General features: G+C 50.3%; 1 protein-coding gene across 1 annotated transcript in view; it reads right to left on the bottom strand.

The window, feature by feature from the left end:
- LOC119976585 (anoctamin-7-like) overlaps positions 1–25,077 on the bottom strand; it is a 208,071-nt gene that overhangs the window by 35,718 nt on the left and 147,276 nt on the right. Inside the window, exons 18-20 of the mRNA XM_038817188.1 lie at positions 19,665–19,762; positions 16,442–16,566; positions 3,527–3,732 (exon numbers count right to left, since the gene is read on the bottom strand). Of these exons, the coding sequence (XP_038673116.1) occupies positions 3,527–3,732; positions 16,442–16,566; positions 19,665–19,762 (429 nt within the window). The remainder of the gene's footprint in view (positions 1–3,526; positions 3,733–16,441; positions 16,567–19,664; positions 19,763–25,077) is intronic.

The raw sequence follows: 25,077 nt of genomic DNA, 5'->3' as shown, positions 1-25,077 counted from the left end.
AAGGAAAAAGAGAGAATTTGAACTTCGGAAACTGGAACTGCAACGTAAAATTTTGGAGCTAAAGACAGAAACTGAGGAAAGTGTAGAGGAAGGAGAACCACTTCCTAGTTAAAAACTAGGATTAAATATATTCAAACTGCTGAGGTTTGACGAGAAAGATGTGGAAGCCTTTTTCATCTCCTTTGAGAAAGTGGCTAAGCAATTGAATTCATAGAATTCATAGAAGTTACAGCGCAGAAGGAGGCCATTTGGCCCATCGAGTCAGTGACCCAAGCCGGGAATCGACCCTGGAGCTGAGAAGCAATTGTGCTACCCACTATGTACCGTGCTGCCCAAAGACCGTGTGGGTAGTGTTTCTTCAAACAAAGTTGGTAGGTAGATTTAGTCAAGTGTTTGCATCACTATCAGAGGAGGTATCTAGGGATGATGCTGAGGTGAGCAAAACCATATTAATTGAATATGAACTAGTGCTAGAAATCTACAGACAGCAGTTTAGAAATCTAAGGAAAGAATGAGGTCAGGCATGAATAGAAATAGAAAGAATTAAACAAAATAACTTTGCTAGGTGGATAAGAGCATTAAAAAATAGACCAAACGATTGATACTCTTAGGGAAACAATTATTTTGGAGGAATTTAAAGATTCACTTCCTGCAGCAGTGAGAACTCATGTGGAAGAGGCAAAAGGTTAAAACTGCTAGACTGGTGGGAGAAATGATGCCAGAAATCAAAATTCCAGCTAGTTAAGGAAATTAGAGTAATGAAGAGAAATGTCCAAGAAGTCAGGAGTTAAGTGAACAGAGACCAAGGTAAGGTTCAGAAGAATTCAAGGAAGAGTAAACAAAGTGTTCTGAGTTAAAGAGACAATTACCGTAATTAGATTTAAAGTGGGACAGCAGACTTCAGAGGTGGATGAACATAGAACATAACAGCGCAGTACAGGCCCTTTGGCCCTCTATGTTGAGCCGACCTGTGAGACCAATCTAAAGCCCATCTACACTATTCCCTTATCATCCAAATGTTCATCCAAATACCATTTAAATGCCTTTAATGTTGGCGAGTCCACTACTGTTGCAGGCAGGGCATTCCACGCCCTTACTACTCTCTGAGTAAAGAACCTACCTCTGACATCTGTCCTATATCTATCTCCCCTCAATTTAAAGCTATGTCCCCTCGCGCTAGCCATCACCATCCGAGGAAAAAGGCTCTCACTGTCCACCCTATCTAATCCTCTGATCATATTGTATGCCTCAATTAGGTCACCTCTTAACCTTCTTCTCTCTAACGAAAATAGCCTTAAGTCCCTCAGCCTTTCCTCATAAGATCTTCCCTCCATACCAGGCAACATCCTGGTAAATCTCCTCTGCACCCTTTCCAATGCTTCTACATCCTTCCTATAATGCGGCGACCAGAACTGCACGCAATACTCCAAATGCGGCCGCACCAGAGTGCCATTTTAATATCGTCAGGGAATCGAGAATTAAAGCAATTGTGAGCAGTTTGCACAGCAGTCAAGACAAAGCAATCCTAAAGCGGTTGGTGTTAATTCCTGGACCAGACTCACTGTTAAAGTAGAATGGAAGGTTTGTTTAAAAGTGTCATTTGGAAAACCTGGTCTGGATTTCGGAATGCAAACCACTAAGGGAAAGCATATTTATGAGAAAGGGTTTTAAAGTGTGTTTTTATGAGTGGAGTTTGGAAACTCTCACTTATCAAAGAATTTACAGAGCAGAAAGAGGCCATTTGGTCCATTGAGTCTGCACCGCCCCATGTAAGAGCACCCATCTTTAAACCCACACCTCCAAGCCAAGCCACCTAACCTGCACATCTTTCGACTGTAGGAGGAAATCGGATCACCCGGAAGAAACCCATGCAGACAGGGGAGAAAGTGCAAACTCCACACAGTCACCCGAGGCCAGAATTGAACCGGGTCCCGGGAGCTATGAGGCAGCAGTGCTAACCACTGTGCCACCATGCCTGCCAATCATCTGGGTGGGGATTCTGAGGAGACATCCACAAACATTCAATTGGGGTTCAGAGTGGAGAGTGTATTTGCCCACAGTCAACTTGTGTACTTAAAAGGGGCTTTGTGATTAAGATGTAATTTGTAACCCATGACAATCCTAAAGCCTGTGTGTAATTGGAGAGTTTAAGACATATTATCATAATCCAATTTTTTCATATGTAATAAATGTTTTTTCCTGTTGTCAAAACTCATTAGTGAAGGCAAAGTGGAAGAGTTTGGGGCAGGGATGGAGGAGGGGTTGTGGTGGGAAGTGTTCCAGAGGGTGGATGCCTCCACCTCCTGCGCGAGGTTAGTGCTGATACAGTTGAAGGTGGACGAGGATGAGCCGACTCTTTCAGGGGCTGGAGGATGTTTGTGAATGATGCGGGGGGGGGGGGGGCAAATCACATTCATATGTTTTTGTCCTGTCCAAAGCTGGAGGGGTTTAAGGAGGGAGGTCTTCAGGGTCATCTAGAGGGTGTTGCACGTGAGGCTGGAACCAGGGTCCCTAGAAGCCGTATTCGGGGTGTTGGATCAGCCGGGGTGCGAGGCGGAGGCAGATGTCTTAGCCTTTGCCTCGTTGATCGCCCAAAGGCAAGTCCTGTTGGGGTGGTCAGCTTCTCTGCCCTGTGCCTCGGCATGGCAGGAGGACCTGCTGGAGTTTTTAACGCTCGAGAAGGTGATGTTCGAGTTGAGGGGAAGGATCGAAGGGTTCTACAACTCATGGTTTTGTTTATCATGCACTTTCAAGAATTAGATGACATTGAACATTAAGGGGGTGCTTGGAATGTATAGGTTATTGGTGATTATGTATGGGATGATTGTGGATTTTTGATTCTATTTTCTTTCTTGTTCTGTATTTAAGATGTTGGGGGTTGGTAGGATAAAGGGGTTGTTGGCCAGGGGATTGTCATTGTATTCATTATTGTTGATTGTTTGGTGGTGGGTGCATATTTGATGAAAATGTGACAAAGGAGGAGAATAAAAATATTTTTAAAAAACGAAATAGTGGTCCTCTGACTCTCTTCCTCCACGTTTTATAAAGAAAATAATTATGGTCTTTTGAGCCAGGGTTCCATTCTTGGATATTCCCGTCCAGTTATAACATCAACTGCGATTGTAACACTGGTCATGAATGCATAAGGTGGGCAAGTGGAGAGGTAACACATCAAAATCAATATTGTCAAATCCCATTGTTGGTATTTCATTCAAATGGTTATTCATTGTGAGCTTTGACAATCCAGCCGGACACTGGGGGACCTCACTATCCTTAATCAGTGCAGCTCAGGTCACTGAATCATTATCAGGTTTGGGGGCATTGGCTGATATTGCTTCTCCCTCTTTTCTCTTGTTCTGGGTGCCTCTGGCTAATTGAAACCTCAGGCTGAGGTCAAGTAATGCTACAGGCCACAGACAGGGGAAGCGTTGACTGCACAGAGAACATCTGGAATGGGAATATTTAAACATTGGGCTTTCCAACATGGCAAATGGACGTGATACTTCAGTGCAGCCGGGGTACTCACGTTAGACATTACAGCTATCGTGGTGATGGTTTCCAGGATGTTCAACCAGATTCCGATCCCCTGAGCTCTCTCCGCTACCGGTCGTCGGTACTCACACACAAACTTGTGGGCGTCCAGTCGGATTTCGACCCAATTGTTCAGAAGGGCAAATAAGGGAGCCAAGGGGCAGGCAGCAACAAAAATGGTGATGAACCCGAACTGCAGGACTGCAAATTGAGACACGGTCACCAACGTTAGTCAAATGTGGCTTGGAAGTTAAAGAAAGAAGTCTCAATTATAAGTCAACTTTAATTTCCCCTGGATCCCCCAAAGTGCCTCACAAGCCATGCTTGCCCACAAGACAACGGTAAAGTACGTGAGCAAATGCAGCAGCCATTTTGTGTTAATCTCTTTGAATTAATGCTGCCTGAGGGATAAATTTTACCCTGAGCACTAGGAGAATTCCCTCGCTCTTCTTTAAATGGTGCTGGCCACCCAAAGAGGCACGATGGAGCCTCAGCTGAACATCTCTTCTTCAAGGTGACACTTCCAACATTGCAGCACTCCCTCAGTGGCAACTCAATGCTCAAGTATCAACCTAGATTATGTTACTCAGGTCTTGGAGCACGGTTTACATTCTCCATTCAGAGTCAAGACTGCTGTTATTTAGCCAAGTGTAAATGCAAAAACTATTTGGAATCAAGAAAATGACATTCTGGTGCTTGAACTGGTATTGATGCAGCAACCTTCAGGGAATATCGAGAAACACACCAGAGTTAAATGTAACGATGTCTCACACACACACACAACCCTGGTAACTAGGACTGAACACATTACTTGAAACGATCCCTTTACTGGGAAATTAACACGCATTTTACGTATAACACGCTCATGAGATGTGCCAGAGTGCTTCACACTCAACAAATTACATTTTGAAGTATGCTCATGGTTATTATTTCGACAGATAGGCAACCGAGCAGCACATGACAAGGTCCCACAGGTAGCGGACAGAACAAATAAACATGTTATCAGGGGTTTCTAGTTCTATCTTTGACATTGCAATTGAAACGTGACCATCAACACTTCCTGTTCCTTACATGACAGCTTTCTGGAGATTGGGAAGAGGAGTTGTGTGGCCCATTCCTTCACAAGCCATTCATCGTGGAGGGTGCTGGTATCCAACCTTCTGAGGGAGCTTCTGCAAACTCCGCCCCCAGTCCCCACCTGGCAAAGGTAGATAAAGCTGAACCCGACATCACCTACCTAATCTAACTTTCTTCATCAGTGCTACCCAACATTTTTCCAATTTGAGGGGGGCTAGAGTTGTTGAGGAGGGTGAAGTTTCAGGGCTGTTTGAGGGGGTGGGTGAGGGGAGGCTTCAGCTGTTGAGGTGTGGGGGGGGGGGGGGGGTTGCGGATACGTGGGAGTTGATGAAAAGGCAGGCTTTCTGCAAAAAGAACCAAACATTAACCTTTTCACAGGCTTTTTCTGTGCAGCAGTAATCGGGCCTAAGGGAGAAAAAATGAAAATGAAAATCGCTTATTGTCACGAGTAGGCTTCAATAAAGTTACTGTGAAAAGCCCCTAGTCGCCACATTCCGGCACCTGTCCGGGGAGGCTGGTACGGGAATCGAACCGTGCTGCTGGCCTGCTTGGTCTGCTTTAAAAGCTAGCGATTTAGCTCAGTGAGCTAAACCAGCCCTTCAGTGAGCTAAACCAGAACTTCATTAGGCCACAAAAAAATGAAGATTCACAGTGTGGGCGGCACAGTGGTTAGCACTGTTGCTTCACAGAGCCCCAGGGTCCCAGTTCAAATCCCGGCTTGGGTCACTCTCTGTGCGGAGTCTGCATGTTCTCCCCATATCTGCCTGGGTTTCCTCCGGGTGCTCCAGTTTCCTCCCCAAAAACGTGCTGCTAGGTGAATTGGACATTCTGAATTCTCCCTCAGTGTACCCGAACAGACGCCAGAATGTGGCTACTAGGGGCTTTTCACAGTAACTTCATTGCAGTGTTAACGTGAGCTCGCTTGTGACAATAAAGATTATTATTAGTTGTTAGCATTCAGACTGAGCTTCAAGGAGCTCATTAACCCAAAATCTCGCCTCGCCACTTGGTGACATGACCCACCCTTTATTCTATGTCTACGCCTTAAAAGGGGCTGGTTTAGCTCAAGGGGCTGGTTTAGCTCACTCAGCTAAATCGCTGGCTTTTAAAGCAGACCAAGCAGGCCAGCAGCACGGTTCGATTCCCGTACCAGCCTCCCCGGACAGGCGCCGGAATGTGGCGACTAGGGGCTTTTCACAGTAACTTCATTGAAGCCTACTCGTGACAATAAGCGATTTTCATTTCATTCATTAAAACATAGCTGTTTTTATTTTCTGTTCTATTTATTCCATCATCCCAGCCACTCAGGAATCCTCACATTTAATTGAGTGTCCATTAATTTTAGTCTGTGGCCAACCTTACATTCATACCATGACCTCATTTATAAACTATAATCCCACCTTCCTCTCTAAGTAACATATTCCAATTCACTATTACACATTAATCCAGCCTTAGTCCCCCGGGCCTGACGGGATATATCCAAGGATTCTATGGGAAGCAAGAGATGAAATTGCAGAGCTGTTGGCAATGATCTTTTCGTCCTCACTGTCAACAGGGGTGGTACCAGAGGATTGGAGAGTTGCGAATGTCGTGCCCCTGTTCAAAAAAGGGAATAGGGATAACCCTGAGAATTACAGGCCAGTTAGTCTTACTTCGGTGGCAGGCAAAGTAATGGAAAGGGTACTGAGGGATAGGATTTCTGAGCATCTGGAAAGGCATTGCTTGATTAGGGATAGTCAGCACGGATTTGTGAGGGGTAGGTCTTGCCTTACAAGTCTTATTGAATTCTTTGAGGAGGTGACCAAGCATGTGGATGAAGGTAAAGGAGTGGATGTAGTGTACATGGATTTTAGTAAGCCATTTGATAAGGTTCCCCATTGTAGGCTTGTGCAGAAAGTAAGGAGGCATGGGATAGTGGGAAATTTGGCCAGTTGGGTAACAATCTGGCTAACCCATAGAAGACAGAGAGTGGTGGTGGATGGCAAATATTCAGCCTGGAGCCCAGTTACCAGTGGCGTACCACAGGGATCAGTTCTGTGTCCTCTGCTGTTTGTGATTTTCATTAACGACTTGGATGAGGGAGTTGAAGGGTGGGTCAGTACATTTGCAGATGATACGAAGATTGGTGGAATTGTGGATAGTGAGTAGGGCTATTGTCATCTGCAAAGAGACATAGATAGGATGTAGAGCTGAGCTGAGAAGTGGCAGATGGAATTTAACCCTGACAAGTGTGAGGTTGTCCATTTTGGAAGGACAAATATGAATGCGGAATACAGGGTTAACGGTAGGGTTCTTGGCAATGTGGAGGAGCAAGAGATCTTGGGGTCTATGTTCATAGATCTTTGAAAGTTGCCACTCAAGTGGATAGAGCTGTGAAGAAGGCCTATGGTGTGCTAGCGTTCATTAGCAGAGGGATTGAATTTAAGAGCCGTGAGGTGATGATGCAGCTGTACAAAACCTTGGTCAGGCCACATTTGGAGTACTGTGTGCAGTTCTGGTCACCTCATTTTAGGAAGGATGTGGAAGCTTTGGAAAAGGTGCAAAGGAGATTTACCAGGATGTTGCCTGGAATGGAGAGTAGGTCATACGAGGAAAGGTTGAGGGTGCTAGGCCTTTTCTCATTAGAACGGAGAAGGATGAGGGGCGACTTGATAGAGGTTTATAAGATGATCAGGGGAATAGATAGAGTAGACAGTCAGAGACTTTTTCCCCGGGTGGAACAAACCATTACAAGGGGACATAAATTTTAGATAAATGGTGGAAGATATAGAGGGGATGTCAGAGGTAGGTTCTTTACCCAGAGAGTAGTGGGGGCATGGAATGCACTGCCTGTGGAAATAGTTGAGTCGGAAACGTTAGGGACCTTCAAGCGGCTATTGGATAGGTACATGGATTAGGGTAGAATAATGGAGTGTAGATTAACTTCTTCTTAAGGGCAGCACGGTAGCATTGTGGATAGCACAATTGCTTCACAGCTCCAGGGTCCCAAGTTCGATTTCGACTTGGGTCACTGTCTGTGTGGAGTCTGCACATTCTCCCCGTGTGTGCGTGGGTTTCCTCCGGGTACTCCAGTTTCCTCCCACAGTCCAAAGATGTGCAGGTTGGGTGGATTGGCCATGATAAATTGCCCTTAGTGTCCAAAATTCTATGATTAACCTAGGACAAAAGTTCGGCACAACATCGTGGGCCGAAGGGCCTGTTCTGTTCTGTATTTCTCTATCTCTATCTATCTACTCTCTGGACAATATATTTCAACCCACATCTCTGTCAAGGTGAAATCATTTGTCCCATCATTACTCTCTACGTAACATTCAAATATGGGGTACCATTGAGCAGTGTTGTGTTTACGGGATTCCTAATCTTGAGAATAGAACATAGAACATACAGTGCATAAGGAGGCCATTCGGCCCATCGAGTCTGCACCAATGCACTTAAGCCCTCACTTCCACCCTATCCCCCTAACCCAAGAACACCTCCTCACCGTTTTGGACACTAAGGGCAATTTATCATGGCCAATCTACCTAACCTGCGCGTCTTTGGACTGTGGGAGGAAACCAGAAATGAAAGGAAATGAAAAATGAAAATCGCTTATTGTCACGAGTAGGCTTCAATGAAGTTACTGTGAAAAGCCCCTAGTCGCCACATTCCGGCATCTGTTCAGGGAGGCTGGCCTGCCTTGGTCTGCTTTAAAAGCCAGCGATTTAACCCAGTGTGCTAAACCAGCCCCTTAGAGCAGCCGGAGGAAATCCACGCAGACACGGGGAGCACCTGCAGACTCCACACAGACAGTGACCCAGCAGGGTATTGAAGCTGAGAGCCTGGCACTGTGAAGCCACAGTGCTAACCACTGTGCTACTGTGCTGCCCTGATGTGTGATCAAATCCCAAAAGGCCGTTTCTGAATTCAATTTTGAAACTAAATCAGGAAATAATAAGCTAACATCAGGAAACATGACCATGGGTGGCACGGTAGCATAGTTGTTAGCATTGTTGCTTCACAGCACCGGCGCCCCAGTTTCGATTCCCGGCTTGGGTCACTGTCTGTGTGGAGTCTGCATGTTCTCCCTGTGTCAGCGTGGGTTTCCTCCGGGTGCTCCAGTTTCCTCCCACAAGACCTGAAAGATGTGCTGTTCAGTGAATTGGATATTCTGAATTCTCCCTCAGTGTACCCGAACAGGCGCTGGAATGTGGCGACTAGGGGCTTTTCACAGTAACTTCATTGTTAATGTAAGCCTACTTGTGACAATAAAGATCATTATTATTATTTTCATCGTAAAAACCAAATTGTTTCCATAAAATCATTTAGGGAACAAAACTTGCCATCTTTGTCTCGCCTGTGATTCCAGTCCACACCAACCTGGCTGACTCTTAGCCACCTTCTGAAGTGGCCAAGCTCGCCATTCAGCTGTATGAAACTGGTAAACCACTTCTCAGGGCATCTTCTTTCTCAGGAGGTCCATCTTCAGGTCTCAGAATGCTCAGGGTCATCCATCTTCATTTTCAGGAGGTCCACCTTATTTCTTCAACAGAGTCAGCGATGTTGGGTAGTATTTCAATATGGCCTCCAGATACCACAGTGGACTACCTTGCCTTCAGGCCTGCCCTGCCTCTATGGCCCACAAATAAAAAATCCACCACCTCCCCCCCTCCCCCCAGCCAAAACACAGTGGGCAACCCCAGCCCAATCGCACACATGCAAAAAAATACCAGCTTGGCACCACCAAACTGTTACCCTGGCAGTGCCACCTGGGCAGTGGCAGGCTGGCTCCTAGGTGGCATTACCAGAGTGCCAGGCTGGGAGTGCCAGAGCACCACCCTGCCCAAAGGGCATGCAGCTAGGGACCTCCGACCTCCGACCCCCTTGGAGACCCTCACAAGTGCCGTTCCATTGGGGACCAGTACCAAACACGCTTGCCCGAGGTCTCCAAGGCAAAGGGATTGAATCCCAAAGCCTCAGGTATCTCGGGGATCTGCACATTAGAGTAAGGCTTACTGCTTCGCTCTAATATGCAGATTTGCCAAAAGATGATCCCAGCCATTGTGGGCGGGTTCCCCTTGCAACGTCTCGTACGATTGCATTGAATCTTGCGAGGCATTGCAAGCTGGGTGGATCCCATTGCAAGCTGGGTGGATCCCATTGCAAGCGGGGTCTCCTGACTTTCACCGGCCACGCTGTACCGCGGTGAGCTGCGTTTCGGGTGCAGCGTGGCTGGGGGATCACGCTTTCGACTTTAAAGTGTTCTGTTTATTGGAAAGTGTGTTTGTTTCCTGCAGGCATTGGTGACATTATATTCCTTTTTTTGTCCAGCTTGGAGAAAGATCCAACCCAAAGACATTGTTAGGATATTGTCAGTCTGTCCTGTGGTCTCTTTTAATCCCCATCCTGCTGCCTGTTTTGATATGCATTCTTCGGGTTAACTTCTGCAAAGTTATGAAAATGAAATGAAATGAAAATCGCTTATTGCCACAAGTAGGCTTCAAATGAAGTTACTGTGAAAAGCCCCTAGTCGCCACATTCCGGCGCCTGTTCGGGGAGGCTGGTGCTGGTTATTGCAACCTTTGGGATTTCATTTAAATTGTAATCTTTGGTCACTGGGACAAACCCCCTTTCAGATGGGCTGGTCGGAAATATCCCCTTCAGATCCTGTGGCAGAATCTGTGATGTCGTCTGATAGATTTGGCAAGTTGCCAATCAGTGGATATAAGATTTTCAATCTTCTCCTATTGGGGCCTGTGGCTGGTGAAGCCAGTCAGAAACTTTCAGGGAAGAAGGTGGGTCTCCTGGACAGTGCCATCTTTTGTTCAGTTCTGTTAAGCAGCCAGCGAAGCAAGGATCCAGAAGTCTCCCTCTCTCCTTCTCTCTCTCTCACTCTGTGCTGGACAATTTTGGGAAGCATAGTCGCCCAATCTGTGAAGACTTTCCTTGTTAAAAGAGCACAGAAACCAACAGATCTGGGGAAGAGTTCTTGAATGTGAAAGTACAAGTTTCCCCAAAGGTCAGTAGCCTTCAAACTGTGTGTGTCGGGCTGGGAAGAGCTGAAGAATTAAGGCTTAAAGTGAGAGCATTTGTGATGAAGCCGCCAGAGTCTTGTTGAGGAAACAGGCAAGGAAAGACAGCTGAATTTCAGGATCAGAGCTGTATTGTTCTCACAGGGAGGCGAAAGCTCCATCTGGTGGTAGAAAGGCAGAAGTGCACTGACCTGAGCGTCCTGTGCACAGCACCATCTGGTGGCCGATGGCGAGAACTGCACTGACCTGGAATTATTGAGTGAAACACCCTCTTGTGGTCAAAGTATGGAATTGCGCTAATCTGAACTTTTCGAGTAAACCTATTTTCCCAGAGACTGCAACCATAGAGTGAAGACTCATCTCAGATCTACCCCTTTAATCTATGTTTTATTTTATTCCTCGCCCACCCTTACCTGGTGTTTGTCTTGTGTGTGTCTGGGCAGAGGGTGGGACGGGATCTTGGGATTAGGTAGTCTGGTAGATGGTTGTCCTGGTATTTCCTTATATGTTCATCTTTTCTCCTTTTATATTAATAAATAGTTTGTTAATGTTTTTCTTAAAAACCTGGTGTCTGTAACTCATTGGAGCAGTCAAAGGTTAAAGATCTTAGGAAAATATGAATGATTGGTTAATTCACTTCTGTTGGGACTCCGGAGTCTATGGGGCTGGAATTGACTGTGCACTCACCCAGGGTGTCGTAACGGGGGGAACACGTGACCAAACATCACTATGTTAATATATTAATATAATAATATATTGGAGAAATATTCACCCAAAATCATAGCCATTCTTGGAGAAAACACTCAACCCAAAGTCATAGTCATTGATACGAAAATACTCAACCCAAAGTGCTGTTGATTCCTCATGAAAAACGTACCCAAAGTCACAGTAATTCCTGAAAAAAATACTCAAAGCAAAGTCATAGTACCTGTAGTTCTCAGAGAAACACCCAAATTCACAGCAATTCTTAGTCAAGCAGTCACACAAAGTCATCGGGCTGGATTCTCCAGTGTTGACTAATTGTTGACTCCAGCGCAGGATTCTTGGAGTTCCATGACAGCAAAACTGGTGCCGCACCTGGACCGATACAGCGTCTGTTTAAGGGGCCGGCACCAGCGCCACGTGGAACACAATTGATTCCAATGAGAAACGGTGCCGGATTCTCCAGATTTGTGATTGACACTCAGGAGGCCAAAATGCTGCAGCCGCATAGACACATTACACTCGCCACGCACACTCATCCCAGCCAACAAAATGGCAGCAAGGAGAGCAGCTCCACGATTTACAGTCGTCGAGCTGGAGACCCTCCTGGGCACAGTGGAGGGGAGGTGGTTGACCCTGTACCTCAGCTCGGGAAGGAGGCTGCCAGCCGCCACCATTTGCCATGCCTGGTGGCAGAAGCGGTCAGCGCCACCAGCAACACCGTCTGGACCAGCCAGCAGTGCCGGATAAAACTGCACAACATCCTCAGGGCGACTAGGGTAGGCAGCATGTGTCCCTGGCACTAACCCGCGTCCCACACACCCGTAACCCGAACCCCACCCCCAACCCGGGGAGCAACCGAACCCTCAACCTGCACCACATGCCGGCACCCATATCGACCGCCATGGCCGGGTGCCCTGGCCACTGAAGCTACCAGCTCCCCAACCCCCTGGGCCACACGTATCGGACTGTCTAGCGGGTTTTCTGTTCCCACCCCGCGCAAGGAGAAGGCCGGCCATCACTACCGGGAGCGGGGGACCCCCAGACCCGCAGCCCCTCACCGTGGCAGAGGAGACGGCTCTGTATGTAGTCTGGGTTGCTGAGAAAAGGGAGGTAGCTGGGATGGAGATAGGCCGCGAGCAAGGAAGTGAGAGCCTGCTGAGTTGGGGTTTCCTGTAACACGTGTCTCAACAATTCCCCCTCAGCATCAGCCCAACACCACCCTCAACCCTACACCACCTTCACCTGCAGCATCACCCTCACCACACCCCCCCCCCCCCCCCCCTCCCCCTCCGTACGCCGGGCACTGACAAGGAGAGCAGCCCAGAAGGCAGCCCTTGATCTGAGGTCCAGGCAACCCTCTAGCTCGAATCCGAGGATGACACACATTTCCCGTCACAGCTGTCTCCAACACCCTCCACCATCCCAGAGACGCTCACCTGGATTGGGTAGAGTTGCGGGTGGTATATGGTGAAGGTGGAGGTGGAGGTGTGGGTGGTATAGGGTGAGGGTGGAGGTGGAGGTGAGGGTGGTATATGGTGAGGGTGGAGGTGGAGGTGGAGGTGGTATAGGGTGAGGGTGGAGGTGAAGCTGGAGGTGAGGGTGGTATAGGGTGAGGGTGGAGGTGGAGGTGAGGGTGGTATAGGGTGAGGGTGGAGGTGAAGCTGGAGGTGAGGGTGGTATAGGGTGAGGGTGGAGGTGAAGGTGGAGGTGAGGGTGGTATAGGGTGAGGGTGGAGGTGAAGGTGGAGGTGAGGGTGGTATAGGGTGAGGGTGGAGGTGGAGGTGAGGGTGGTATAGGGTGAAGGTGGAGGTGAAGCTGGAGGTGAGGGTGGTATAGGGTGAGGGTGGTGGAGGTGAGGGTGGTATAGGGTGAGGGTGGAGGTGAAGGTGGTTAGGGTGGTATAGGGTGAGGATGGAGGTGAAGGTGAGGGTGGTATAGGGTGAGGGTGGAGGTGGAGGTGGAGGTGAGGGTGGTACAGGGTGAGGGTGGAGGTGGAGGTGGAGGTTAGGGTGGTATAGGGTGAGGGTGGAGGTGGAGTGAGGGTGGTACAGGGTGAGGGTGGAGGTGAAGGTGGAGGTGAGGGTGGTATAGGGTGAGGGTGGAGGTGAAGGTGGAGGTGAGGGTGGTATAGGGTGAGGGTGGAGGTGGAGTGAGGGTGGTATAGGGTGAGGGTGGAGGTGAAGGTGGAGGTGAGGGTGGTATAGGGTGAGGGTGGAGGTGGAGGTGAGGGTGGTATAGGGTGAGGGTGGAGGTGGAGGTGGAGGTGAGGGTGGTACAGGGTGAGGGTGGAGGTGAAGGTGGAGGTGAGGGTGGTACAGGGTGAGGGTGGAGGTGAAGGTGGAGGTGAGGGTGGTATAGGGTGAGGGTGGAGGTGAAGGTGGAGGTGAGGGTGGTACAGGGTGAGGGTGGAGGTGAAGGTGGAGGTGAGGGTGGTATAGGGTGAGGGTGGATGTGGAGGTGAGGGTGGTATCGGGTGAGGGTGAGGGTGGAGGTGGAGTGAGGGTGGTACAGGGTGAGGGTGGAGGTGAAGGTGGAGGTGAGGGTGGTATAGGGTGAGGGTGGAGGTGAAGGTGGTGAGGGTGGTATAGGGTGAGGGTGGACGTGGAGTGAGGGTGGTATAGGGTGAGGGTGGTGGTGAAGGTGGAGGTGAGGGTGGTATGGGGTGAGGGTGGAGGTGAAGGTGGAGGTGAGGGTGCTATAGGGTGAGGGTGGAGGTGGAGGTGAGGGTGGTATAGGGTGAGGGTGGAGGTGGAGGTGAGGGTGGTACAGGGTGAGGGTGGAGGTGAAGGTGAGGGTGGTATAGGGTGAGGGTGGAGGTGGAGGTGAAGCTGGAGGTGAGGGTGAGGGTGGAGGTGGAGTGAGGGTGGTATAGGGTGAGGGTGGAGGTGGAGTGAGGGTGGTATAGGGTGAGGGTGGTATAGGGTGAGGGTGGAGGTGAAGGTGAGGGTGGTATAGGGTGAGGGTGGAGGTGGAGGTGAGGGTGGTACAGGGTGAGGGTGGAGGTGGAGGTGAGGGTGGTACAGGGTGAGGGTGGAGGTGGAGGTGAGGGTGGTATAGGGTGAGGGTGGAGGTGAAGGTGAGGGTGGTATAGGGTGAGGGTGGAGGTGGAGTGAGGGTGGTATAGGGTGAGGGTGGAGGTGGAGGTGAGGGTGGTACAGGGTGAGGGTGGAGGTGGAGGTGAGGGTGGTACAGGGTGAGGGTGGAGGTGGAGGTGAGGGTGGTATAGGGTGAGGGTGGAGGTGGAGGTGAAGCTGGAGTGAGGGTGGTATGGGGTGAGGGTGGAGGTGGAGGTGAAGCTGGAGGTGGAGGTGAGGGTGGTATAGGGTGGTTTTCGGGGGGGGGGGGGGTTGCCATACATGTCATGGGGAACTGCAACTAAGCGGGATCCTCACCGCGGCCGAGCTCCAACTTAGCAACCTCCCTTTCCTCTGGGCCACAGAACATATCGAGGACCCTCTGCCCGGCCACAGTGAGGGGCCGCAGGTCCAGTGACACACTCCGCCACCCCGCCCCGGTCTTCTCCCGCTCCCGGCGGTTGTGTGCGACCTTGTCCTTGGAGGGTGGGGGTGGTTGGGAGAAACGGAAGACGACAGTGTTAGATGGTGAACGGTGGCTGCTGGCAGCCTCCTTCACACAGGCTGTGGTACAAAGACCCTCTCCCCACCTCTACAGCATCCTGGAGGGTCTCCAGCTCGGAGTGGCTGAATCAAGGGGCCACTCTCCTCGCTGCCACCTTATTGGCTGGGATGGTGTGTGTGGGGAGTAAAGTGCGTATCGGCGGCTGCAGCTTGCCAGCCTCCTGTGCGTCAATCGCGAAACCGGCGAATCCAGCACCGTTTCCCATTGGAATCTGTTGATGCCTGTGTTAGCCCCTTAACGGCAGCTAAATCGATCCGGGGCGGCACCTGTTTTTCTGACGTGGAAGTCTGGATTCTCCGATTCTGCGGCTATGTCCGGAAGATGGGTCTGGGCTTATGACCAAAAAGTCAGCGCCGCCCCTGCACCAATGCTTCGTCTGGGTGGGGGGAGGGGGGGGGGGGGGGGGGGGGGAACCAGCAGCCGCACCACGTAAAGCCCCCGGCTTTACCTGCAGATATGGCTGAAGAATGGCCGGGTCCGTGGCCGCACATGCCCGGGCTGCCAAAATCTGCCCCCCCCTGCAACCTCACTCGCCACCCCCAGACCACCTTCCCCCAGCCCCCACCAAAGACCCCCCCACCCCCCATCAGCAGAACGGATCTTTCACCCCCCCCCCCTTCCCCCCCCCTCCCCCCCGGACTGTGGCGGCGCTGGACACACTCTGCAGCCGCCACGCCAGGTTTACAGAGGCCATGCGACAGATGCCATCGAGGACACAGCCCTTCGGGGGACGGAGCATCGGGGGGAGGGCCTCAGGTGATGTCCGGATGCCGTCCCGACAGCGTTCGGTGTGCTCCACGAGTACTCCATTTTTGAGCGGGCGGCGCATCAGAAAAACGGCGTCGCCCCCGATTTCGGCGTAAAAACGGATTCTCCAGCCGATAGTCGAACGCAATTTCGGCGTCGGCAATCGGAGAATCCCGCCCTCAGTGTCAGAAACGGAGAATGCTGCTCATAGTCATTCTTGGAGAAAACACAGAACCCAAAGTCATGGTCATTCTTGTGCAAAAACCATATATTTTGATAGAGGCAAATCAATGCCAATTTCTTTAAAAGGAAATCCAGAAGCTGGTAAAAAAACACAAGCAAGATGCTTGCATGTGAGTTAGTCAACTCTAAACTCTACAACTTACATATGTTTAACTATTTTAAAACACAACTTCATGATGGAGATTTATGACTGGTATTTAACTCCTCAATTAACTGTCAATCTTCACTATCTGCTCGCTGAATGTTATAATGACCTTTACACTATGATGCTGCTGGGTTACCACACAACTAAATGCTCCCATAATCTGTGCGACTGTCGTCAATGGCTTATGCACACATACACCAAGGTTCCTCTGCTCCCGAATCCCCTTTAGAAATGTTTATCCTCCCACAATGAATCATTCACACTGCTATGAAGTCTTCCTCTGCCGGAAGATAAACCTTGCTCTGATCCCCATCAGCGTTTGGTTGTGTTATGAACAGCTACCTACCCATCTCAAGATACTCATCAAAGAGTCCCTCATATTCCAGCAGTTCGTTATCCTTCTCCCAGGAGTGATGGATTGAAATGCAATTCTCTTCGTCTTTGTGTTTCTGCCACCAAAATTTCAGCTTCCTGTTCAAAAAGTTACACAATTATTCAAAGAAAATCAACAAATGAAAGCTTGCTCAACGTCAGACCTGTGCAGACATTCCTGCTGCTGTGGCGAAAGCCACCATCACCATGTTGGACTGCAAGCTGCCAAGGGGGAGTGAGTTCAGGTATCTGCAGGTTAGGGACTTTGCACAAAGTGGCTGGAGGGGGTGCCCTAGATTGACGGGATACACCCTGCTGGAGCGACTGCTGCTTCCGGATGTGGAAGGGGAGGGAAGAATTGGGGATATATACAAGTGGCTGGGGGAGTAGGGAGGAGAGCGGGTGGTGAAGATCAAGGAGAAATGGGAAGCAGAGTTGGGAATGGAGATCAATTGGGGAGTATGGAGTGAGGCACTGGGAAGGGTAAACGGGACCTCCTCTTGTGCAAGGATGAGCCTGATACAGTTCAAGGTGATGCACAGGGTGCATATGACTCGGATGAGAATGAGTGGGTTCTTTCAGGAGGTAGCAGATGAGTGTGAGAGGTGTGGGCAGGGCCAGCGAATCGTGCGCACATGTTTTGTGGTTGTGAAAAATTGGGAAGATTCTGGGCGGGAGTATTCGCGGTCTTAGATAGGGTAGTGGAGGAGGAGGTGGACCCGGACCCTTTGGTGGCAATATTTGGGGTGTCAGAGAAGCCGGAGCTCATGGAGAGGAGGAAGGCCGATGTCGTGGCCTTCGCCTCTCTGATTGCACAGCGGCGAATTTTGCTGGAGTGGTGGTCGGCATTGCCACCGGGGGGGGGTAGCGGCATGCTTGGGTGATCTGTATAACTTCTTAAGTTAGAGAAGATAAAGTATGAGTTAAGGGGCTCTGCAGGGGGGTTTGAGAAAAGGTGGGGGATGTTTGTGACCGTGTTTGAGGAGCTGGTCATCACGGTGGTGGGTGGTGGGGGGAGGGGGAGGGGGGGGGGGGAGGGTGAAAAAGGGGAAATATCTGTACAGACTGTATAGTTGATTGTTGGGAAGTATGTTAATTGGCCGTAACCTGTTTTGATACATTATTGTAATAAAATACATTTCAAAATAAACACTGCTGTTATTTGTTTTAATTTCACAGCTAGGCCAGCATTTATTGCCCGTCCCTAATTACCCTTGAGAAGATGGTGGTGAGCTGCCTTCTCAAACTGCTATAGTCCATGTGGTTTAGGAACACCCACAATGCTGTTCGAGAGAGAATGCCATGATTTTGACCCAGCAACAGTGAAGGACCAGCACCAAGTCAGCACTCACAGTGTGTGATTTGAAGAGGAACCTGCTGCCCTTGTTCTTCTCGGTGGTAGAGGTTGTGGGGCTGGAAGGTTTCAAAGGAGCCTTGGTGGGGTGCTGTGATGCATCTTGTAGATGGTGCACACTGCTGCCACTGCAGGTTGTTGGAGGCGGGAGAGACTATTTAAGGTGGTGAATGGGGTTCCATTCAAGTGAAGCGTGTTGAGCTTCTTCAGTGTTGTTGGGGATGCGCTCATCCAGGCAAGTGGAGAGTGTTCCATACGTGGGTCCCTAACACAAGAAGCTTCCAGTCAAGACATCAATGCACTGAGGGTAGATGGCAAATCCCAGTGGTGTAACCACGGTACATAATTAATGTTCAACGGTGCACTGAGTATACAATGGCAATGTCCATGAGAGATACGCCAAGGTTAGAGGGTCAATGGCCAATGATTCTTGTGTTTTGGATTGGATTGGATTGGATTGGATTTGTTTATTGTCACATGTACCGAGGTACAGTGAAAAGTATTTTTCTGCAAGCAGCTCAACAGATCATTCAGTACATGGAAGAAAAGGGAATTGAACAGAATTCAAGAAAGTACATGAGAATACATAATAGGGCTACACAATATATACAATGTAACTACATAAGCATTGGCATCGGATGAAGCAGACAGGGTGTAGTATTAATGAGGACAGTCCATAAAAGGGTCGTTTAGGAGTCTGGTGACAGTGGGGAAGAAGCTGTTTTTGAGTCTGTTCGTCCGTGTTCTCAGACTTCTGAATCTCCTGCCCGATGGAAGAAGTTGGAAAAGTGAGTAAGCCGGGTGGGAGGGATCCTTGATTATGCTGCCCGCTTTCCCCCGGCAGCGGGAGGTGTAGATGGAATCGATGGATGGGAGGCAGGTTCGTGTGATGGACTGGGCGGTATTCACGACTCTCTGAAGTTCCTTGCGGTCCTGGGCCGAGCAGTTGCCATACCAGGCTGTGATGCCAGGATGTGAAGGGTTTTTAAAAATAAATTTAGAGTATCCAATTCATTTTTCCAATTAAGGGGCAATTTAGTGTGGCCAATCCACCCACCCTGCACATCTTTGGGTTGTGGGGGCGAAACCCACGCAAACACGGGGAGACTGTGCAAACGCCACACGGACAGTGACCCAGTGCCGGGATCGAACCTGGGACCTCGGCGCCGTGAGGCAGCAGAGCTAACCCACTGTGCCACCATGCTGCCCTGTGTTTTGGAAGGGTTAACAGAGAGATAAATATTTGCTAAATGTATTTGATTTGCCAATGGTGCTGCCTTTGGGACCACCGATCACACAAGAGGGAAGAGAAATTCGATCTGACACTGTGCCTGGCTTGGGTCGAATGTCAGATATACTGGGGAAGTATCAAATGGACACGGGATGTTTTCCTGAATTTGGAGGGTACGTGGGTGAATCGGGGTGGGCACGGTGGGAGTTATGGGGATGGTGGGAGAATTTGTTTTTAGCACTTAACTGCATGTCTGGGAGGACCTTGTCGCCTTCTCCTCTAGACTGTAGTTGACAAGTGGACTAGAGAGAGAGCTAGGGGAAGAATGGGGTGGGGAGGGGGGGGGGGGGGGGGGGGTCAAAATCAGGATAAATTCACAAAACGGAACTATTCACAGCCAATTAATATCTCACTTCTGAAACTTCAGGAAGAGACGGCTGGACCTGTTGGCCTTACGTAGAATTTACAACACAGAAGCAGACCATTCAACCCATCTGGCCCACGCTAGTGCTTATTCGTCACACAAATCTCCTGTTCTTGATTGAATTATTTTTTTGACTAGTTGACCGTGTCCCCCCCCATTCCGATTCGCATTGAAGGATTGTTACTCACGGAATGACAACCTCCTGTATATTGTTGATAATTTGCTTTCCCACCATGATGACAAGTAGTTCCTGAGCCAGTTCAATCAGGCAGCCCCCATTGCCACACTGCAAAAATAATATTGTAACTCATCACCTGGTGGACAAGTTGCTGCCAAAGCAGGAAGGACCAACAAACAATGGTGAGGATTATACAGTGAAAAGCCATATTGGGCCATCCTTCACAGAGAGAGCCAACATGACATTGTTAAAGGTAAGCCACATCTGCCTAATCTAATGATATTTTTTGAGACTACTAACAACATAGGTTAGAGATTCTATGGATGTCACCTATATGGGCACCCAGAAGGCATTTAATAAAGTTCGACACAAAAGATATTGGGGTGCATTTTCCACTGCGCCGAAATCAGTAGCGCGTATCCCGACCCGACAGTGAATGGAGGGTCGGTGGGAAAACGGGATTGGTGCCCGTTCCGATGCTCCAGTCCCCCGTAGGCAGCAGCACGACCTATACCACCCGTGCCTGCGGCACCTGCAAATTGGTGATTTGCGGCCGTTTGCATCTGATGAACGAGCTGGAAGGCCGAAACTGCACGGCCTGTGGTGTTTCAGACCTCTCAGCTGGGAGACACGGGGGCGTGAATGGGTGCAGGTATTTACAAGCGGGTGCAGGTATTTACAAGTGGGTGCAGGTATTTACAAGTGGGGCCCAGCCAACCCAAGGAATTAAGAAAACGTTTCAAACTTTTTGGGTTTGATGAGGAGTGTATGCCTGGGTCTAAGGGAGTAGCAGTGAACAACTTGGTGGAAAGTGTGTGGACTCGGGTTGTCCCCCTCGGGATGGGGATGTCCTGCCTGAGACCCCCATTGCTGCATAAATTCCATTAAACCCATCCCCCTGCAGATACAACTTACAGGCTCCTGGCTGTTGAGACTGCTGATTGCGGACAACATCCTGCAAATGATGTGGGTCTGCTCTGAGGGCTCTGGGCATGTGGAAGCCCTCCCACGAAACCCTCACACCCCAGCAGTAATATCAAGGGGCAGGATGGGTGTGGTCGTGCTTATCGCCGGCCCACCAAGGGTTGGCACTCCTCAAAAACACAACCCCATAACAGGGGGAGCAGGGGATCAGCAAAGCTCACCCCAAACAAAGGACACGTGCACTGTGGCCACGCCCTGGCACACTGCCCATCCCTGAGCATCATGAGTAGCCCTGCCTGCTACACTGAGCCCCTGATCCCACCCATCCCATCCCTTCCACCCCCCCCCCCGGCCACCCTGTCACAGCCCGTGTGTAAGACCCAAACTCCACATAACACTGCAGCTAAGGTCCCAGCAAACGCATGCATCCCTCGCTCACCCCCATCTGTAGGACCTGCCCACACACCAGGCTCTTAGCATGGAGGCAAATGTATCCACCACACAACCAGTTGGCACCCTCCTGGTGGGATAGCATAAGGCCTAATCAATGAGGAGATCCACAGTAAACCACGCTGACAGAAACAGGACAGCGGCCACAGAGCCTACTGCTGACATCCTTGTTGGCAGGGATGGGTGGTGAAGATTGAGGATCCCCACATCACAGGCCGGGTGCCAGTCAATGATCGAAAAGGGTGCAGTGCGGACTACATCATTTTGAAGGGGTCGGGGGAGGGGGTTCAGAAGAACATGTTGAGGGTGGCGCAGCAGTACAACTCAGGGTGTCCACCTAACCAGGTGACATTGGATGGTCAAAGGAATCCTCATCCTGCTGACATCCTCTGTCTCTTCCCCTTCCCCATGATTCAAACCACCACCACTGCACAAAGTGCACCGTCCCCTGAGACTCTCAACCCTTCCCACGCCCTCAGTCCTTCACTCCATCTCCCCCTCCCCCCAGCCTTCCACTTCTTCCCGCTACCCACTACTCTCCTCCCCCCCCCCCCTCCGAAGGTCATACCAGCATCACCACAATGTTGGCCCCGGGTTGGCCGTATCAGTGGGTCTTGTCCACGGGACAGAGGATGATGATGACGACTCGCTGTGAGATGAGCTTTGCTGCTCCTCATTGTCTGACAGAACCTGACTCCAAAGAAAGCACACCAACCACTGTCCGGCCAGATGTTTGCTGCAAATTCCCCCTCACGGTTCCAAATATGTCAGAGGGGGGGAAGAGGGATGGGAGGGGGGGCATTGTTAAGTAATGGGTTAAGAGATATTGCAAATGATTGTCTCATTTATGTTAAGTGTTCAATGATTGACACTGATATGTAAATTGGCTTCAGGTGGACTCTGGAGCTTGTGATGATCTGTAGAGTTCTGTGCAGAGTGAGTTTGGACCATTAAAGGTGTGTTGGTGAAAAAGGAGCTGAACTCTTGCCTCTTCATACCACAGCATCTAGTACATGTTAACAGGCATTGCAGGAGAAGCTGAACAGTTAGGGCTCACTCATTGGGTATGCAGTCATACAAGGCGGGCTCATACTGCTGCCCCCATGTACTGACACTTCTTAGTGAAGGGTGTAACCATGTGGGATATTCATGTGTCACGTGTTGTGCCCTGCTGTACCAGCCCCAGCGCATCCTTCACACCCGTGAGACAGAGGTTAGACACAGATCAGATTGTGTTTCATTGTGACCCACGGGTGTGGTGATGTGCATCGCTGTAAATACACAAGGAGTTAATGTAAATACATGTAGACTAGCTAGACACTAGAGGGAGCACCAGAGATATGACACACAGACACTCAACCAATAGAACAGTTAGATAAGACATGACCAATGGGCATTCACGATACACACAGAGGTGACACGACCACAGGAGGGCATTACACCAACCCATATATAAAGGACACAGCACACATGATCTGCCTCTTTCCAGTGGAGACAGTCAGTGAGTACAGACACAGGATTGATTAAATATCACACCCACCAGGTGGATTGTAGCAGACTGGTTCGTCAGTCTGAGTAGCTATAGGAGGATTAACAGTAGTGGCGAACCCGAGTCATAGAAGTGTAAATAGTTTAATAAACGTGTTGAAGTTATCTCCACGTCTGAACCTTCCTTTGTCAAGTGCACCACAAGGAAGCCGCTTATGCCACACCTAGAGGCATAACAAGACAACGGGTAGGTCGTGTGCAGGTGTCGGGAGGGTCACGAAGCCGTCCGTCGAGGTGCTCCTGTTTGCGCAAATTCTCGCGGGGCAGCCTCAGCAGCTGGCTTTTAACAATGCCGCTGCGAGCAGCCTTCAAAATAACGGCCGCGACCATATAAAAATATGCGGCCGAATTTTTGACATTGCTGAGAATTTAGAAGCCCAGCTTATTTCTCGTTTAAAATCAGGGCAGGCGTTCTCAATACAACTGGATGAAAGTACAGACATTTCAGATTGTGCAACCTTGCTAGTTTACGGTAGGTATGTTTGGCACAATGAATTTGTTGAAGATTTGCAGTGTTACCTGACTTCATCAAACCACACAACTGGCGAAGAAATTATTGAACCTTGGAATAGTTTTGTGGTTGGAAAGTGCGGGCTCGACTGGGTTTGTTGCAGAGGAATCACAAATGATGGAGCAGCCATTGTTTGGAATGATTGTTTTATTCACCGTGAGGCATTGGCATTGAAAGGAATTCCATCCAATCTCGAAGTGGTGTTGAAAGGAATAGTGAAAATTGTGAATTTCATTAAATGCAGCTCACTCAATGCCAGACTTTTTGACACCCAGGGCGGGATTCCCGGGTCCTCGGGGGGGGGGGGGATCTGGCCCCGGAAGGTGCCCCCATGGTGGCCTGGCCTGCGATCGGGGCCCACCGATCCGCGGGCGGGCCTGTGCTGTGGGCGTTCTCTATTCCTCCGCGTCGGCTGCTGCGGTCCTCTTCCATGGCCGACATGGAGGTGAACCCCCCCCCCCCCCCCTGCACATGCGCTGGGATGACGCCAGCACACGCTGGCGCTCCTGCACATGCGCCAACTCACACGGGCCGGCAGAGGCCCTTTGGCGCCAGTTGGCATGGCGCCAGGCCCCTTCTGCGCCGGCCGGCGGGGCGCAAACCACTTCGGCACCGGGACCGCCGCCCCGCCGGGTTGGGAGAATCCCGCCCTCTGTGTTCCGATATGGGGGCTGAGCACACACATTTATTGTTCCACACAGAAGCACGTTGGCTGTCAAAGCTACTCAGAGTTTACGAACTGAGGTACGCAATCCATGCTTTCCTCCTCGAGAAAGTGGTTAGAGGCACAGGTGGTGGTCAGAGAGGGCGAAGGTCAGAGGGGGCAAGGGTGAGAGTGGGCAAGGGTCAGAGGAGTGGTGAGAGAATTAATGGATTGAATCGCCTTCTATAGGAGCATTATGGCCATCCCTAATTGCTCTTGGTGGCGAGCTGCCTTCTTGAACCGCTGCAGCCATGTAATGTAGGTGCATCCACTGTGCTGTAAGGGAGGGAGTTCCAGAATTTGGACCCAGCGACAGTGAAGGAACGGCTGATATATTTCCGGGTTGCGACGGTGGGTGACCTGCAGGGCAAGTTCTAGGTGGCGTTGTTCCCAGATAACTTCTGCCTTGTCCCTCCAGATGGTAAAGGTTGTGGGTTTGAAGATGAATGCAGCAGATTACCAATATGCAAACACATCGACGTTATAACATCTGTGGTTTGTAGCCAAAGTGTAAAAGGCTGGCACAGAATTTAAGAAATTAAAAACAAAATATCTGGGGCGGAATTCCCCATCGGCCGATGCCAAAATCAGGAAATCGCAGCCGGCTCCGGTTTCCCGCCAAATCACAATTCACCATCACCTCGACAGCGGCATCAATGTGTTCCACAGCACACGTACAGTAAGTGCCGTTGGCATATCATTAGCGGGTCCGACCTGGTAGTCTCCGGGGCCTCTGTGATTCTCCGTCTCTAGTGGACTGAATTCCTGACCACGAGGTTCACTTGTGCTTTTAAAAATCGTGAAACCAGCGTCATGGCTGCTGAGGGAGGGGGGGGGGGGGGGGGGGGGGGTACGGAAAATGCCCAGCATCGCCATAGTTTACTGACAGTTGTGCCGCTGGCCGGGGGGGGGGGGGGGGGGGGGGGGACCTCTGCCAGGGCTGGAGAGAGTAGCGGGGGGTGGCCAGGAGGTGGGCTGTGTGTCCGGGTGGACGGGCACAGAACGTCATTACTGCAGCCTGCAACCCAGCCATGCAGCTGCGCACGCCGCTGATGCCCACTGTGAACTTAGGACCTCAGGTCGTATAGGTCCCCCCCCAGGCCTGCCCCCGTGTGTCCTCTGGCCCCAGCTGACCCATCAACCATAAAGATGCACCCTAAGCGCAACGAGTGCCATCTTGTTGGCTGGGATGGTGTGTGTGGGGAGTGGTGTGTATATGTGGCTGCAGTTTGTGGGTCTCCTGAGTGTCAATCTGGCGAATCTCGCACCGTTTTTCAATGGAATCGA

The sequence above is a fragment of the Scyliorhinus canicula genome, chromosome 13 (assembly GCF_902713615.1).
Source record: "Scyliorhinus canicula chromosome 13, sScyCan1.1, whole genome shotgun sequence".
In the NCBI taxonomy this organism is placed as follows: Eukaryota; Metazoa; Chordata; class Chondrichthyes; order Carcharhiniformes; family Scyliorhinidae; genus Scyliorhinus; species Scyliorhinus canicula.
This window is presented reverse-complemented; position numbering and strand designations above follow the sequence as displayed.